General features: G+C 47.6%; 1 protein-coding gene across 1 annotated transcript in view; it reads left to right on the plus strand.

The window, feature by feature from the left end:
* Nucleotides 1-17,186, plus strand: part of LOC132574858 (collagen alpha-1(XXII) chain-like) — a 268,798-nt gene that overhangs the window by 228,309 nt on the left and 23,303 nt on the right. The window contains 7 exon segments of the mRNA XM_060243090.1: nucleotides 5,003-5,056; nucleotides 6,243-6,296; nucleotides 9,742-9,795; nucleotides 12,450-12,503; nucleotides 15,063-15,116; nucleotides 15,611-15,655; nucleotides 16,706-16,759. Coding sequence (XP_060099073.1) covers nucleotides 5,003-5,056; nucleotides 6,243-6,296; nucleotides 9,742-9,795; nucleotides 12,450-12,503; nucleotides 15,063-15,116; nucleotides 15,611-15,655; nucleotides 16,706-16,759 — 369 coding nt within the window.

Raw genomic sequence — 17,186 nt, forward strand, 5'->3', positions numbered from 1 at the left:
GCTGATTTTGCGACCCACATACAATTCAGGGGGATGATACCGGGAAAATCCAGGTAGCTTTTTAATGCGGATGGGAGGCATCTGGAGATGGGGTGAGAATGGGTGCAGCTCAGAGGGCAGATGTGCAAGTGGGATCGTGCACTTTTAATCCGAATGGGAGGCATATCATATCATATCAATTTTATTTATATCCCGCCCTCCCCACCGAAGCAGGCTCAGGGCAGCTAACAACACAATCAATACATTAGCTTTACAAGGTATTTAGGCAAACTAATTAACACATTAATTAAAATTCGACTAAAACTCTAAAATCAATAAATTTAATAAAATTAACATACTGGTGTTATTATTCAGATGGCGAATTTCATTAGCAGTTTCCCCCTTAGTCGGTGAAGGCCAATCGAAAGAGGGTGGTCTTGCAGGCCCTGCAGAACTGTTCAAATTCTCGCAGGGCCCGCATATCCTCTGGAAGCTGGTTCCATAGGCGTGCAGCCATAGCAGAGAAAGCCCGGTCACGGGTGCTCTGCAGCTTTACCTCTCTCGGCCCGGGGATAGTTAGCAAGTTCTTCCCAGCTGACCTCAGCGCTCTCTGGGGCTCATATGGAAAGAGACGGTCCCTAAGGTAGGCAGGTCCTCAGCCATATAGGGCTTTAAAGGTGATAACCACCACTTTGTAACGAATCCGGTATATGACTGGCAGCCAGTGCAGTTCACGCAGCCCCGGCTGTATGTGCTCCCACTTTGGGAGCCCCAGCAGCAGTCTAGCAACTGCATTCTGCACCAGCTGCAGCCTCCGGGTTCGGTACGAAGGCAGCCCCATGTAGAGGGCATTACAGTAATCCAATCTCAAGGTGACCATTGCATGAATCACTGTTGCCAGATCCCGACGCTCTAGGAAGGGAGCCAACTGCCTTGCCCGCCTCAGGTGAAAAAAGGCTGACTTGGCAGTGGCTGCTATCTGGGCCTCCATTGATAGTGAAGGCTCCAGTAGAACTCCCAGGCTCCTGACCCGGCACGCCGCTTTCAGCGGCGCCCCGTCGAAGACCGGGAGAGGTATTTCCCCTCCCAGAGCGCCCCGACCCAGGCAAAGGACTTCTGTCTTCGCTGGATTCAATTTCAGCCCACTCAGCCTTAGCAGGGCTAGGCCAGGGCAAATCTCCAGTGTGAAACCATCCTCTGTGATTCAGAGTGGAGGGTGGGATATAAATCCAATTTCTTCTTCTTCTTTTCCTTCTTCTTCTTCCTCCTTTAGGGAGGGACAGTGGCTCAGTGGTAGAGCATCTGCTTGGGAAGCAGAAGGTCCCAGGTTCAATCCCTGGCATCTCCAAAAAAGGGTCCAGGCAAAGAGGTGTGAAAAACCTCAGCTTGAGACCCTGGAGAGCCGCTGCCAGTCTGAGAAGACAATACTGACTTTGATAGACCAAAGGTCTGATTCAGTATAAGGCAGCTTCATCTGTTCATATGTTCCATCAAATACAACACAGCCTGGCATGTGCATTTGATGTCCTTAGGCAAGATACTGACCACACAGAGCAGCAGTAAGAATTAGCTGCGCAAGAGAAAACTGAACAATATTAAGACATCTCATTTGTATTGGTACTAAGTGTTTTGGGCAGAGTTGCCAGGCTTGGAAGGGTGGTGAAGATGTGGGTGGCGTCTTGTGTGCCATATTGTCGCTTTTGAGGTGGGGAGGGGAAAACCAAAAGTGATGTTACCACTCTAGGAATTGGCAGAAACTCTATGGTAAAACCACAGTTTCTGATGATTCCTAGAGCCTTGTGACATTCCTTCTGGGTGTTCCCTGGAAGTGATGTCACGCCGTAGTGATGCTGGCAGGGTTGTTGTTTTTTTTAAATGTTTTCTCCTGCTGCCTCTTGGGGCAGCGGCAGGATTGCTGACAGTAGGGGACCACTCTACTTCTAGAAGGAAAATTTTAGATAAAAATTAGGTTTCCGAAGCCATATGTGAGCCAGCATTTTGCACAATCGGCGATTATTCAGTTTCAGTTTCAGTTTGCTTTATTACGGTCCATGACCAAATACACAGCACAATGCAGGCCAACAACAGCCACATAAAAATTGTGAAAATCAAGATGGACCTAAATAGGTGAAACGTAAGACATTTAAAAAAATAAATGTGAAAATGAAATATAGGACATTAGTATGAATAATGAGATATGACAAATAATGCAGTAGTGGTCAAACATCTTCTAGCTTAATAAATATAGTACATATAATAAAAAAAATTAAAAATGATAGAGCTCCAGAAAAAAAAAATTAACTAGAATACACTGGTTGAAATTACAATCTGTTGCCTCGACATTAACTTGTAAGAACCATAAAACGCAATCGGCGATTATTCAATGGAAGTGCCCGCCCCCCCTTAACGGGGATCATCAACTAATGCTGCCTTATCCTTTGAAAGAATATTCATTCTAGTTGTATCCAATTGTAGATTTGGTGAATGATTGTTTTCTTCCTCCTTGTGAGAGCCTTTTATGGTCCTCCACTTGGATTAAAGAGCAAACTAGGAGAGGAGGGTTAATCTCCAATTGTCTTTTTAAACAGTGCGCGGACACTTTTAAAAGTACGCGGACTCTTATCTGGGGAGAACAGGTTTGATTCCCCACTCCTCCACTTGCAGCTGCTGGAATGGCCTTGGGTCAGCCAAAGCTCTTGCAAGAGTTGTCCGTGAAAGGGCAGCTTCTGGGAGACTTCTCTCAGTCCCACTGACCTCTCAGGGTGTCTGTTGGGAGGGGGAAGGTAAAGGAGATTGTAAGCCGCTCTGAGACTCTGAGGTTCAGAGTGAAGGGTGGGGTATAAATCCAATATCATTGTCGTCGTCATCATCATCATCATCATCATCATCATCATCATCATCATCATCATCATCATCATCATCATCTTCATCAATTATGCTAGAGCCATGATTCATGCGCATTAGGATTGCCAGGTCCCAACTGGCAGCTGATGGGGGGGATGCTTGGGCCTTTCCAGGATCTTCTCCCACAGCGCAAAACAAGCATGGCATGATGACATCACCCAGAAGTGACGTCATCACATCACCAACGTTGCGGGGGTGACATTCCATTTTTTGGGCAAAACTATGGTTGGTCGCTGATTTTACCATAGAGTTTTGCCCCCAAAAACTGGAGCGTTGCCACATGACGTTGGCGATCTGATGGCATCGCTTTTAGGTGACATCATCATGTTACTTTTCAGGCCATCTGGGGGTGGGATTTCCCCTGTGTTGGCCAGCGTCGGAGAAGTGCACTGCAAAAGCGGTTTCTCCCAACCCTGGCAGGGGGGCTGGCAACCATGGAGCTCATAGAGTTCACCCAACCCAGTTCTTTGGCATTTTACCACTTCAGTCCTTGCCATCCTACACAAGATATTTAATGATTCTTCATAATGCTAGGGCATTTGGTCTAGCTCATAGGTTTCCAACACCTGGCTAGGGGCCAAATCAGGGCCCCAGAGGGCTCCTGTCAGACCCCCGAGCAACTGGTTGCCACCTGCTTCCTTCTCCCTCTCTCTTGCTTCCTTCTGAATCACAGCTTGCTTCACAAGGCTTGCTCAATCACACAGGAGCTACAGAGGAAATACTCTGTTTTCTCCATTGGCTGAGGTTCCTCCCATAGGGAGGAAGGGGGAAGGGAGAGTTTGCTTTGCCAGGCTCTCTCAATCGCACAGCCAAGCTACTGAGCAAAGCCTCTCTTCCTTCTGTTGGCTGAGGCTCCTCCCCCTCCTGGTCCCCTGGGGAGGGAAGGAAGGAACCAGAGCTTCCTTTGTGCAATTCCCTGGATCCCATGGGAGAAATACAAAGAAAGCAGCTTTAAGACCAACAAGTGCTAATGTTTTAAGCATGCTTTATTTTAAGTTTTTTTTTAAAAAAAATTAATTGTATTTGTGTCCTTTATAAAGTTTATATCTCTGCTACCTCTTCTTAAAGAGGTGTGGCCTAATATGTAAATGAGTTCCTGCTGGGCTTTTTCTACCAAAAAAGCTCTGCATATACAAATAGTTCTTATGGTCTGGGTAAAATTGATACTTTATCTCATAAAATTCTGGAATGTTCCTTTTATACCGTTTTTAGGAAATGGTGGGTTTAACCTCTTTTTATCACATTTCTCATTTAGCAATTTGCAAAAGGATGTTATCCCTTACCTCATGCTAGTCAGTGATCCAAATATGACCTTATTGGTTGTTAAATTCCTGTATATTGTATTTTCCTTCAGAAACTAATTGAGTAATCTTTTAGTCATTGCTCAAGATCTGTTGATCAGAGGAGCTGTGAAAAAGAAAGCAAAAGGAAGGGAGGAAAGGCTCTGTTAGACACATTTGTGTAAAATGTATGCTAAGCCTCATTCGGGCTTAGCACTCGGGCCTTTTCCGTTGCGGCCCCACAACTCTGGAACCAACTCCCAGAGGAGGTGCGGGCCCTGCGGAACTTAGACCAGTTCCGCAGGGCCTGCAAGACCGCCCTCTTCAAACAGGCGTTCACCAATAACTGAATTAATGTTTACCGCCAGATTAATAACGTTTACCGCCAGTGTTAATTTAGGAATGTTTTAATTAATTATTGACTATTGACTGGTTTTAATGTGAATTTTAATGTGAATTTAATGTTTTTATTATTGTATTGTCTACTTGAAATGCTGTTAGCCGCCCTGAGCCTGCTTCGGCAGGGGAGGGCGGGATATAAATAAAATTTTACATTACATTACATTACATTACATTACATTCGCTCAGCTAACCTTGCACTGTTTCTTGACACATCCTTTAGTTCCAAAAACGTATGTGGATAGGAGGGATTTGTGGTTGCAGCAGACACCGTCATGTTCTGGAAACCTGTGCAGGAAATTACAGGATCAGGATTGTTTCTATTCGGGAGTCCAACTCCCCTGTTTGCTGCCTAGTTGAAAAAGCCTTTTTAGAAGATCCATGGGCATTTGTGAACGGAATTGAAATGTAAAAGTAAAGGCTGCTGTTCTCTTCTGCAGGGCCATCCTGGTATACCTGGCTTCTTGGGCTCACCTGGAAACCCAGGCCCACCTGTAAGATCCTTTTGAATATATTTCCCCCCCCCCCTGCATTAAAAAAAGTGATCCGTTGTTTTGCATGTTTCTTTATAATGTTGTGTGCTGTCTACTCTGGAAAAAACAACAAGAACATTTCATTGGGGACTAGAGTGTTCCTTTTCTAGCTGGAAGGAAAAAGAAGAGCTGGAGGAGGGAGGGAGGGAGAGAAGGAAGGAAGGAAGGAAGGAAGGAAGGAAGGAAGGAAGGAAGGAAGGAAGGAAGGAAGGAAGGAAGGAAGGAAGGAAGGAAGGAAGGAAGGAAGGAAGGAAGGAAGGAAGGAAGGAAGGAAGGAAGGAACTTTAAGGGCATCTATTAGGGCATCACAGAAGCAAACTTTAACAATTGTGCCTTCGAAAAGCAATCCCTATTTATTTGTGGTTCAGCATAAGAGATCTGTACGTTTATTAAAATTATTTTCATCCCGTCCTTCTCCGTACAGACCCAAGGCAGCTTACACAAATTGAGATCAACAGAAGCAGCCAAAAACCCACACTTACAACACCAGAAACAAACCGACTTTAAAACGTAGCCAATTGTACAAAAAGCACTAAAAAGAAATCCAGGCCTGCCTTAGCCTGAAACAATCAAAAAGCGAAAGCCTTCATATATTCTGGAAGGCTATTCCACAAAGAAGAGAGTGGCAGGGAAGTGGTGTTTGTGTGTGCGTGTGTGCGCAGAACTGGATTAACACTTAGGCCAAGTAGGCACTGACCTGGGAACCCCCACAGGCTTAGGGACCCTGTGCTGGCTCCCCCCCTCCAGTTTCCTCCCTGCTTGCAGCCTTTCCAGCCTGTGCACGCAGCCAGCAACTGAGCTGCTCTTTGCCTGGTGTGGCTGCTAGTGGCATCACCATGTTTGCCTCTCTCTTCCTCTCTCCTGCAGCTTAGTAAAAGGGGCTTTGATGAAGGTGGCTGCAGGCTGCAGTGAGGACAATGAGTGATGGGGCGGGCTCTCAGGCTCTGAGATAATTTTTGAGGGGGGGGCCAAGATTTTGGCTGCCTAGGGGCCTCCACAGGGTTTAATCCATCGCTCTGTGTGTGTGTGTGTATCGAATGAATCTGAAACGATGACGAGGTAAACTGCAGACCTGCACTTTTGTAACATATATGATTTCGCTGTGAGTGAAGACTGCTGCTCATTCTCTTTTCCTCTTATGATTCAGGGCTCCGAAGGCCCCCCTGGACCTGTGGGACCTCCAGGGAACCCTGGAGATATAGTAAGTGACTGTCCGGTTTGCAGTTGGTGGTGAAAAGTATGCCATGACAGAGTTGTAGAAGAAGCTCCCACTGGTCAGACCAGTCTCGGTTGCAGTCCCAAGGAAGGCACTCGACACAGATAGCAGGTTCAGCAAACTGTATTGGGTTCAGGCAGGTATCAGAGTCAACAGGCAGTCCAAGAGTCATACACTTACACACAAGTAGAGCCAGGCAGAGGTACAAATACAGAGTCCAAGAGAATAGTCAATACACAGTCCACAGTCATCAGTCCAATAGCCATCCAACAGTACGCCACGCTAGTATCGTCCTTTCCTATCCCACAGTGAACTGGTAGCTGGCTACTGCATTTCTAGTGGCCTTAGCCAATCCCATTACAAATTGGTTAAGTGGCTCACACCTGATGACAATGTACCACCTGCAGTCAAGGATGACTCGATCTCTGGCAGTTCCAATTCTCCTTAAAGGAATAGGACACTAGGGTTTGTAGAATCTTTCGGGCTCAAGTGCCGTGTTCCACTGGAGAAAGTTTTTCTTCCAGGCGTTTCGTTCTCAGCTGCGGAGAACATCCTCAGTGGCGTTACAGTCATAGCAGGTGCTCTGACCTTCTTGGCTGCTGTGCATTGAGTGAGGCCAGGGCTGCTGGAGAGCTGCTATTTCTAGGCTGGAGGGGGTGTGGTGAGAGGGCAATTGGTTTGTGAATGTACCCATTGTTTGGTGGGGATTCCTGGAAGGGTGGCGATAAGGAAACATTCCAGAGAACATTCCAGCACATTCCAGAGAACAATCAGCACAATCAACAACCATCTTCCTTATCTTCACACCCCTTCCAACCCTCCCAGCAATCAACACAGAACAATGGTCACATTCCACAGCCAGTTTCCTTATCACCACAGCTGAGAACGAAACGTCTGGAAGGAAAACTTTCTCCAGTAGAACACGGCACTTGAGCCCGAAAGATTCTACAAACCCTAATGATGATGATGCCAGCCGTGAAAACCTGAAATCTTTGAATAGGACACTGTCATGCCATCCAGTGGCAGTTGACTTACGGCGATCCTGCAGGGTTTCCCAAGACAAGAGAGGCTCATAGGTGGCTTGCCATTGCTCCCTCTTGCCTAGCAACCCTGGACTTCCTTGGTGGTCTCCCATCCTGACCTTGCTTGGCTCCTAAGTTCTTACAAGATCTGGTCTGTTCCGGGCCGTCTAGATCAGGATTCGCTTTGTATTTATTCAAGTAGCTTTTGTAATTCCGAAGAACTGACTGACTGAAGAACTGAGGGAATGGCGGGCAGGAAGAGTCCCAGCCCAGGGAAGCGACAAGCTCTGAAGCACCTTCATTACTGAATTAGACCTTTGATGTATAAAGGTTAACCTGAATGCTGATAGTTGGCCAGGAACTGCCTGCTACATTTTATGCAGCCAAAGAAAGATTTCAGTGAATGATCCATCTAGTCTAGTAGCTTGTTTCACACAGTGGCCCAGTAGATACTCTTGTGAGCAGGGCAGATAGGCCAGAACCTTGCCGTGTTTTGCCACTGAAGAAGGAAGGTGTCGGCAAAGGGTTCATTGGAGTTTCAAGAATGAATAGACTTGTTTCTTTTCCCAAACTAAGTTTCCATTTATTGATTACAACAATGCTACTCTCTACACAGGTTCATTGAAACTGATAACACATAAGGCAAAAGCGTTGGCATTTATGGGCATACATCAAAGACTAGGGGATTTAAGTCACTTCTCATAATAAAGTAACCATTACACACACTCCTTATCTCCAGCCTAGGCAGGCTGTGTCTTCCCCCTGATGGTGTCCTTGCCCGGCACCAGCAGGCGCCTGAGAAGCAGCTGGATGTTTTGCACTTCAAAGACCTTGCTGGCCTTTGGCACCTCAATCACCCCCCTTCCTTCCCCCCTTACATTCTACAATGGCACTGGTGTTAGTAAGGCAAAGATTTACAGGGTTAGTTGGCAGTAAATAAACATTTCAGAATAACAGAGTTTACTACAATGAACACAAGCTGACAGAAGGTCTCTATAGCAGGGGTGGCCAACGGTAGCTCTCCAGATGTTTTCTGCCTACAATTCCCATCAGCCCCGGCCTATGGCTGGGGCTGATGGGAATTGTAGGCAAAAAAACATCTGGAGAGCTACCGTTGGCCACCCCTGCTCTATAGCCGTCATGTGGAACAGTCACGGATGAACCTAACCTACATGAATTTATTTATTCCCTATTCAAAGCCACGTAAACTAGTGGTTATCACCACATCCTTTGGCAGGGATTTCCACAAGCCAGTCGCTCTTTAAGTGAAAAAGTCCCAAAGCTACTGTCTTTCCTGAATCAACTGTTCACCGTCTTCATTATGTGCATGTTTCTTCTAATCTAAATCAAACTCTCTCGTGCTCCTTAGTTGTCTTTAAAAAAACAAGCAAACTGGAAATTCCCTAACATCTTAGCCTTTCCTCATAGGAAATGATCTCATTATGATTTTAGTAGCCCTTTTCCGCAGCTTTTTCTACACAACAAAATCCTTTTGGACATGCCTACCTATGCGCTGTCGCGGAGGTGGTTTCTCACTGCCTTTCTCTTCGGATCTTCTTTGGTGGTCTCCTATTGAAGTATCAACCGTGCTTCGATTGTGAGAGGCTGCCTTCCCTCCCCTTTTTGACGTGCACTGACCAGATCTCAATCTGTCCACACAAGGGGTGGGATTCTAGCAGGAGCTCCTTTGCATATTAGGCCACACACCGCTGATATAGCCAATCCTCCAAGAGCTTACAAGGCTCTTTTTTGAAAGCTCTTGGGGGATTGGCTACATCAGGGGGTGTGGCCTAATATGCAAAGGAGCTCCTGCTAGAATTCCACCCCTGCCCATGATCCATTTCATTTCCTAGGACACTTCCTTCCCAAGGAGCAGAGGAGACCAGGGGTGGAATTCTAGCAGGAGCTCCTTTGCATATTAGGCCACACACCGCTGATGTAGTCAATCATCCAAGAGCTGACAAAGAAGAGCCTTGTCAGCTCTTGGAGGATTGGCTGCATCAGGGGTATGTGGCCTAATATGCAAAGGACCTCCTGCTAGATCTCCACCCCTGGTCCACACCATCAGTCTGCCTACCTCCAGCGTCGTAAAGGACCATGTATCGTAAGCACTTTGGAGAAAAAAAATCCAGATAATGCTTTCCTTGGTCATATGCACTGATTCAGCAGAAGATGAAAAGGGAATTCTTGGATAAATGAATCAGTGTGAAAAAGGTTCTTCAAATGATTCTGGTATCTAATGTTGTAGCCCTCTTGATTCTCCAGATTTCACTCTCTCCCTCCCCAACCCCCACCATGCACTCGTGAATGTTCTGAGATGTTTTCTTACCTGGCTATATATGTTTTGAGAGGAGATATCTGTCTGGACAGCTGGTGAGAACACTGTCACATCTGTAACTCTTTGTCAGGGCAAAGAAGGCCCATCCGGACCCCAGGGACCCCCGGGATTACCTGGACTCCTGGTGAGTATTAAATGCTATTCATTTGTTTAAGAAAATTGATGCCAGTCATTAGAATCATAGAGTTGGAAGGGACCTCCAGGGTCATCTAGTCCAGTGGTCCCCAACCTTTTTGGCCCAAGGGACCAGCCCCAGGACTGGCCCGCCCACTGTGGCCCCACAGCTGGCAGGGTGGGAGCACTGAATTTGGCCTCCCTTTGGCAGGGCCTCCTCTTCCCCGCACCCCTGCGGTGCCTCCCCCGCCTCCCTGCAGTGCCACCTCCTCCCTGTCTCCCCATGGCACCTCCTCCTCCCCCCTCCGTCTGCACAAGTTTAAGGCCAGGGAAGGGGCCGTGAAGCACCTTCTGGCTCTTTAAAGGCTGACCACCCCACCAATCAGCTGAGGGAGGGAGGAGGAGGCACTGCAAGGGGGCAGGGCGGTAAGGTTGTGCGGCACTGCAGGGGGGTGGGGTTGTGTGGTGTGGTTGCTGGCACGTTGTCTGCAGCCTAGAGGTTGGGGATCCCCTCATCTAATCCCTAAGAACATAAGAAAAGTCATGTTGGATCAGGCCAGTGCATCATGTTGGATCAGGCCAGTGGACCATCCAGTCCAGCACTCTGTGTCACTTAAGAACATAAGAGAAGCCATGTTGGATCTGGTCAATGGCCCATCCAGTCCAGCACTCTGTGTCACAGAAGAACATAAGAGAAGCCATGTTAGATCAGGCCAATGGCCCATCCAGTCCAACACTCTGTGTCACATAAGAGAAGCCATGTTGGATCAGGCCAATGGCCCATCCAGTCCAACACTCTGTGTCACATAAGAACATAAGAGAAGCCATGTTGGATCAGGCCACTGGCCCATCCAGTCCAGCACTCTGTGTCACATAAGAAAAGCCATGTTGGATCAGGCCAATGGCCCATCCAGTCCAACACTCTGTGTCACGTAAGAGAAGCCATGTTGGATCAGGCCAATGACCCATCCAGTCCAGCACTCTGTGTCACATAAGAACATAAGAGAAGCCATGTTGGATCAGGCCAATGGCCCATCCAGTCCAACACTCTGTGTCACATAAGAGAAGCCATGTTGGATCAGGCTAATGGCCCATCCAGTCCAGCACTCTGTGTCACACAATGGCCAAAAAAACCCAGGTGCCATCAGGAGGTCCATCAGTTGGGCCAGGACACTAGAAGCCCTCGAGAATCCAACCCTCTACACAATGCAGAAATTCACAAATACCTTTCCCCCCCCCACATACATCCCAGTATCCCTTGCTCCATGCCCAGAAGACACACACACAGAATCCCAGCGATCGCTGCTCTGGGCTGCCTTGCCAAACTGGCCTGGAGAAAAATTGCTGGCTGGCCGCAAAGTGGCAATCCACATTTCCCAGGGCATGTAAGGAAGGGCCACAAGAACGAAGCACTGATGCAGTCCTTGCTGCCCTCCTTCTCATGATCTGTCTAAGTTCACAGAATCAGCATTGCTGCCAAAGGGTCATCTAGCCTCTATTTAAAAACTTCCAAAGAAGGAGAGCCCACCACCACCTCCCGAGGAAGCTTGATCCAGATCCAGCCAGTTTTTCTACAAAATGTTGGACAATCCCTATCCATCCAAAGGTCCTTCTCTCACTAGGGTTGCCAAGTCCAATTCAAGAAATGTCTGGGGACTTTTGGGGTGGAGCCAGGAGACTTTGGGGGTGGAGCCAGAAGCAAGGTTGTGACAAGCATCATTGAACTCCAAAGGGAGTTCTGGCCATCACATTGAAAGGGACCGCACACCTTTTAAATGCCTTCCTTCCATAGGAAATAATGAAAGATAGGGGCACCTTCTTCGGGGATGCATAGAATTGGACCCCCTGGTCCAATCTTTTTGAAACTTGGAGGGTGTTTTGAGGAAAGGCATCAGATGCTATGTTTTAAATCTGGTGCCTCTGCCTCAAAAAACGGCTCCCCCAAAGCCCCAGATACCCACAGATCAATTCTCCATTATTCTCTATGGGAATCGGTCTCCATAGGGAATAATGGAGTGCCCAGCAGACATTTCCCTCCCCTTCCCCACTTTCTGATGATGCTGAAGTGGGGGGAGGGCCTCCAAACTGGGAGATCCCCTGTCTGCACCTGGGGATTAGTAACAACTGAAATAAACCACTGCATTACTTATGCATTGCAAATAATTGCTCCACAGATATTTCTTATATCCTATTCATGTATTCTTCACCAAAATTCTTACAAATGTCCATGAATACAGCACAACTCAAAATACAAATTAATTTCCAATTGCTGTGATGGTACCAAAGGCCACCGTCTGTATGCTTTCATTGATAGATGTGTGCAGTACCAATAAATGTGCTACTTCTTGCTTGGGTAGCAGTCCGAAATCCAACAGGTACGGCGTGTGCTACTTCTTGCTTGGGTAGCAGTCCGAAATCCAGCAGGTGCGGCGACACGGGTCCTAGGCTCGGTCCGTGTTTCATTCGCCCTTCTACTGGCTGCTTTTCTTATGTTCTGGAACCCGCGCTCGAGGCAAAAGCTCACATGACATGTTATGTCTCTTCAGTTTGCACGAACGCTCCACCTGGGGATTGGCCACCCTATCTCTCGCACAACGTTTGCTCTTGAAAATAAAAGTCCTGAAAATTCAGGGGTTTTTTTTTTCTTTCCAATTTCACTCCTAGGGCATTCCTGGAAAGGATGGCAAAGAAGGCAAGCCAGGACCTCCTGGGGACCTCGTAAGGAAACCTACTTTCTTCTTTATAGTTACAGCTTTCATTTACAGTAGCATAATAATAATAATAATAATAATAATAATAATAATAATAATAATAATAATAATAATAATAATAATTTTTTATTTATATCCCGCCCTCCCTGCCGAGGCAGGCTCAGGGCAGCTCACAAGACATGGTGCATACCATGATTACAATAAAATACAGTTAATACAATAAAATACAGTTGAAATACAATTAAATTACAAATTCATAAATTTCAGTTAAGTAAATAAATTAAAACCAGTATAAATTGAAGGTGCTACAGTTCAATACATATACATATATAAAGATGACTAGATGTCATTACCAAGATTCCACCTTAAAAGGCAAGCTGGAAGAGGACGGTTTTAGAAGCCCTGCGGAACTGATTGAGGTCCCGCAGGGCTCGCACCTCCTCTGGCAGCTGATTCCACCATTGGGGGGCCATTATCGAGAAGGCCTGCTCCCTTGTTGTTTTTAGCTTGGCCTCCCTTGGTCCAGGGATTTTCAGAAGATTTTGAGAACTAGATCTCAGTGCTCTCTGGGGAACATACGGAGAGAGGCGGTCCCTAAGGTAGGCAGGTCCTCGGCCATATAGGGCTTTAAAGGTAATAACCAGCACCTTGTAACGAACTCGGTACACAATTGGCAGCCAGTGCAGTTCCCGCAGCCTAGGCCGTACATGTTCCCACCGAGGTAGTCCCACTAACAGCCTGGCTGCTGCATTCCGCACTAGCTGCAGTTTCCGAGTTCGGTACAGGGGCAGCCCCATGTAGAGGGCATTACAGTAGTCCAACCTCGAGGTGACCGTTGCATGGATCACTGTTGCCAGGTCGCTACGTTCCAGGAAGTGGCGGCCATGAAAAGTGGACGATCGTTTTATTCATAGCCTGTCATTTTTATCATCAATCCAGATGGATAGCCATCTTAATCTATCTATAGCAGTAGAAAAGAGTAAGAGCCCAGTAGCATGTGAAAGACTAACAAGATTTGTGATAGGGTCGCTCTCTTTTTCAGACGCAGCTCGAATGTGAGTCCATCTGTCCTATGTATTGGAAAGTGGAATGATTTCAGATGCCAAATGACATTAGTAGGCAAAAGCAGGTGTGATTGGATGAGGTGTGATATGTGGAGAGGTAGCAGGCATGGAGAAATCAGCATTGTTAATGAGACAGGAAACCTAGATCTTGATTCAGGCCCGGTGGATGCAATCATCATTGCATTGGATTAAATTATCATCGTTGGCGGACATGCTGTGATGTCATAGAATTTTACGTTGCCTACTGATGAACATTTGGGATTTGTGGCTTTGTTTCAGGTTGTAGCCTGCCTCTCTGCTCATCTGGTATAGAAAATTTGAAAAACTGAGCCACACTGGATGCTTCCTGGGTGGCCTTGGGGCTAGCTGTGCTTCCTCAGCCTCTTAGCTCACAGAGTTGTGAGGATACAATGGAGAAGAGGGGAATCGTATAAGCCACTTTGGGTGTCTGTTGGAAAGAAAGGGGGAGGGATATATTAAATAAATAATGATCCATTAAATGAAGAAGAAGCAGACCGCAGATTTATACCCCGCCCTTCTCTCTGAATCAGAGTCTCAGAGCAGCTTACAATCTTCTTTGCCTTCCCTCCCCCGCAACAGACACCCTATGAGGTAGATGAAGATATTGGATTTACATCTTGCCCTCCACTTCGAAGAGTCTCAGAGCGGCTCACAATCTCCTTTACCTTCCTTCCCCGCCCTTCTCTCTGAATCAGTCTCAAAGCGGCTTACATTCTCCTTCATCTCCTACCGCCTCAACAGATGCCCTATGAGGTGGGTGGGGCTGAGAGGACTCTCCCAGCAGCTGGCCTTTCAAGGCCAACCTCTGCCAGAGCTACGGCTGACCCAAGGCCATCCCAGCAGGTGCAAGTGGAGGAGTGGGGAATCAAACCCGGTTCTCCCAGATAAGAGAGCTCTGGCTGACCCAAGGCCATTCCAGCAGGTGCAAGTGGGGGAGTGGGGAATCAAACCCGGTTCTCCTAGATAAGAGAGCTCTGGCTGACCCAAGGCCATTCCAGCAGGTGCAAGTGGGGGAGTGGGGAATCAAACCCGGTTCTCCCAGATAAGAGAGCTCTGGCTGACCCAAGGCCATTCCAGCAGCTGCAAGTGGAGGAGTGGGGAATCAAACCCGGTTCTCCCAGATAAGAGAGCTATGGCTGACCCAAGGCCATTCCAGCAGGTGCAAGTGGAGGAGTGGGGAATCAAACCCGGTTCTCCCAGATAAGAGGGCTATGGCTGACCCAAGGCCATTCCAGCAGCTGCAAGTGGGGGAGTGGGGAATCAAACCCGGTTCTCCCAGAATAAGAGTCCGCACACTTAACCACTACACCAAACTGGCTCTGTATGGAATACATACAGTAAATAAAATAAATAGTAGGTTGCTGTTATGCTTAGCTGGTACAACTGCAGGGCTAGGGCAAAGAGACATGACTGAAGATTTATATTAGGAAGAACTTTCTACTGTTATAGTATAAATGTTTTGTTTTTGTTTTTTTCCTCAGGGCAAACCAGGAGAACCTGGGCTTCCGGGACAGGAGGGTGCTCGAGGGTTGCCGGTAGGTCTTCTCATATGCCTTTTCCCCATTGGGAGTCCTTCTGAAAAGGGGCTGATGGACCTTCGTGACAATCACAAAATTCTCTACTTGAGAAATGCCAGACGCCCTGTAGCGTGAATAACAGAAAGGAGCAGAGAATCCAAAGGGTCACCGTTTGTACAGCGGGGCTGTGGTTGTGTAGGGGTGCAGGGAGCGCTGAGATAGAGAAGCGTCCCTCTGATTCCATGGGCATCAGCGGGGGTGGGATTCTAGCAGGAGCTCCTTTGCCTATTAGGCCGCACCCCCATGATGTAGCCAATCCTCCAAGGGCTTACAAGGCTCTTTTTGGTAAGCTCTTGGAGGATTGGCTACATCAGGGGGGTGTGGCCTGATAGGCAAAGGAGCTCCTGCTAGAATTCTACCCCTGCGCATAAGGAAGATGATCAAAAGGACCTTCCGTATGTTCTGCAAAGGCAGAGGAAGGAGCCTTACCTGTTTTGTTTCTCACCTTTCAGGGTTTTAAAGGACCCAGAGGAGATGCAGGACCCCCTGGCTCAAGGGTAAGTGATGCTTATAGGATCCTGCATTCTGTGGCAGTCTTCCCATGAAGACATGTGACTCTAGGAGAGCCAGTTTGGTGTAGTGGTTAAGTGTGCGGACTCTTATCTGGGAGAACCGGGTTTGATTCCCCACTCCTCCACTTGTACCTGCTGGAATGGCCTTGGGTCAGCCATAGTTATCACAGAGGTTGTCCTTGAAAGGGCAGCTGCTATGAGAGCCCTCTCCAGCCCCACCCACCTCACAGGGTGTTTGTTGTGGGGGAGGAAGGTAAAGGAGATTGTGAGCCGCTCTGAGACTCTTCGGAGTGGAGGGCGGGATATAAATCCAATATCATCATCTTCTTCTTCTTCATCTAGGTGGCTATATATCTTCCTGCCTTTCCTATGATCTTATGTAAATTCACCATAAAGATACAAAAGCATTTATCTCCCTCTTTTTTGCTCCTGCCTCAGCTGCTGGATAGCTGATCAGCGTCAGGAAGTTGGGGCCTAGCACTGGGCGGGGGCAGGGTCTGGCAACCCTAATTCATGTCAGAGCCAGTTTGGTGTAGTGGTTAAGTGCACGGACGCTTATCTGGGAGAACCGGGTTTGATTCCCCACTTGCACCTGCTGGAATGGCCTTGGGTCAGCCATAGCTCTTGAAGAACTGTTTCTGAGAGCCAGTTTGGTGCAGTAGTTAAGTGCACGGACGCTTATCAGGGAGAAGCGGGTTTGATTCCCCACTCCTCCACTTGCAGCTGCTGAAACGGCCCTGGGTCAGCCGTTGCAGGAGTTGTCCTTGAAAAGGCAGCTGCTGTGAGAGCCCTCTGAGCCCCACCCACCTCACAGGGTGTCTGTTGTTGGGGAGGAAGATAAAGGAGATTGTGAGCCACTCTGAGATTCAGAGTAGAGGGTGGGATATTAATCTGATACCTTCTTCTTCTACCACTGGCCCAACTCCCACCCCTTGAGTCCAGTCCTGGCAGTCCAGATTGTATGATAAATGTTTCCTTAGTAAGTACTGAGTTTGCTTTGAGTTCCATTTTATTCTTTCCCTCACTCTACCCCAGGGAGAGACAGGCCCAGCGGGCCCACCTGGCCGTGAAGGACAACCAGGAAAAGATGTAAGTATCGCTCTTGAGGGGTTGATATGCTTGGGGACTGAGGGAAACTTTGCACAAACTCAAACCTTTCTTTAAAAGATGAATTTCTAGAAGTTTCTCTTACCGTTTTTCTTGTATTTATAAGAGAACATAAGGGAAGCCATGTCAGAGCAGACCAATGCCCCTTCCAGTCCAACATTCTGCGTCACACAGTGGCCAAATCCCAGGGGCCATCAGGAGGTCCACCAGAAGGGCCAGAACTCCAGAAGCCCTCCCGCTGTTGCCCCCAAGCACCAAGAATACAGAGCATCACTGCCCCAGACCTAATGTTCTATCTATCCCTTGTGGCTAATAGCCACTGATGGACTTCTGCTCCATGTATTTATCCAGTCCTCTCTGGAAGCTGGCTATGCTTGTAGCTGCCACCACTTCCTGTGACAGCATAGAA

This window comes from Heteronotia binoei, chromosome 7 (genome assembly GCF_032191835.1).
Source record: "Heteronotia binoei isolate CCM8104 ecotype False Entrance Well chromosome 7, APGP_CSIRO_Hbin_v1, whole genome shotgun sequence".
Lineage (NCBI taxonomy): Eukaryota > Metazoa > Chordata > Lepidosauria > Squamata > Gekkonidae > Heteronotia > Heteronotia binoei.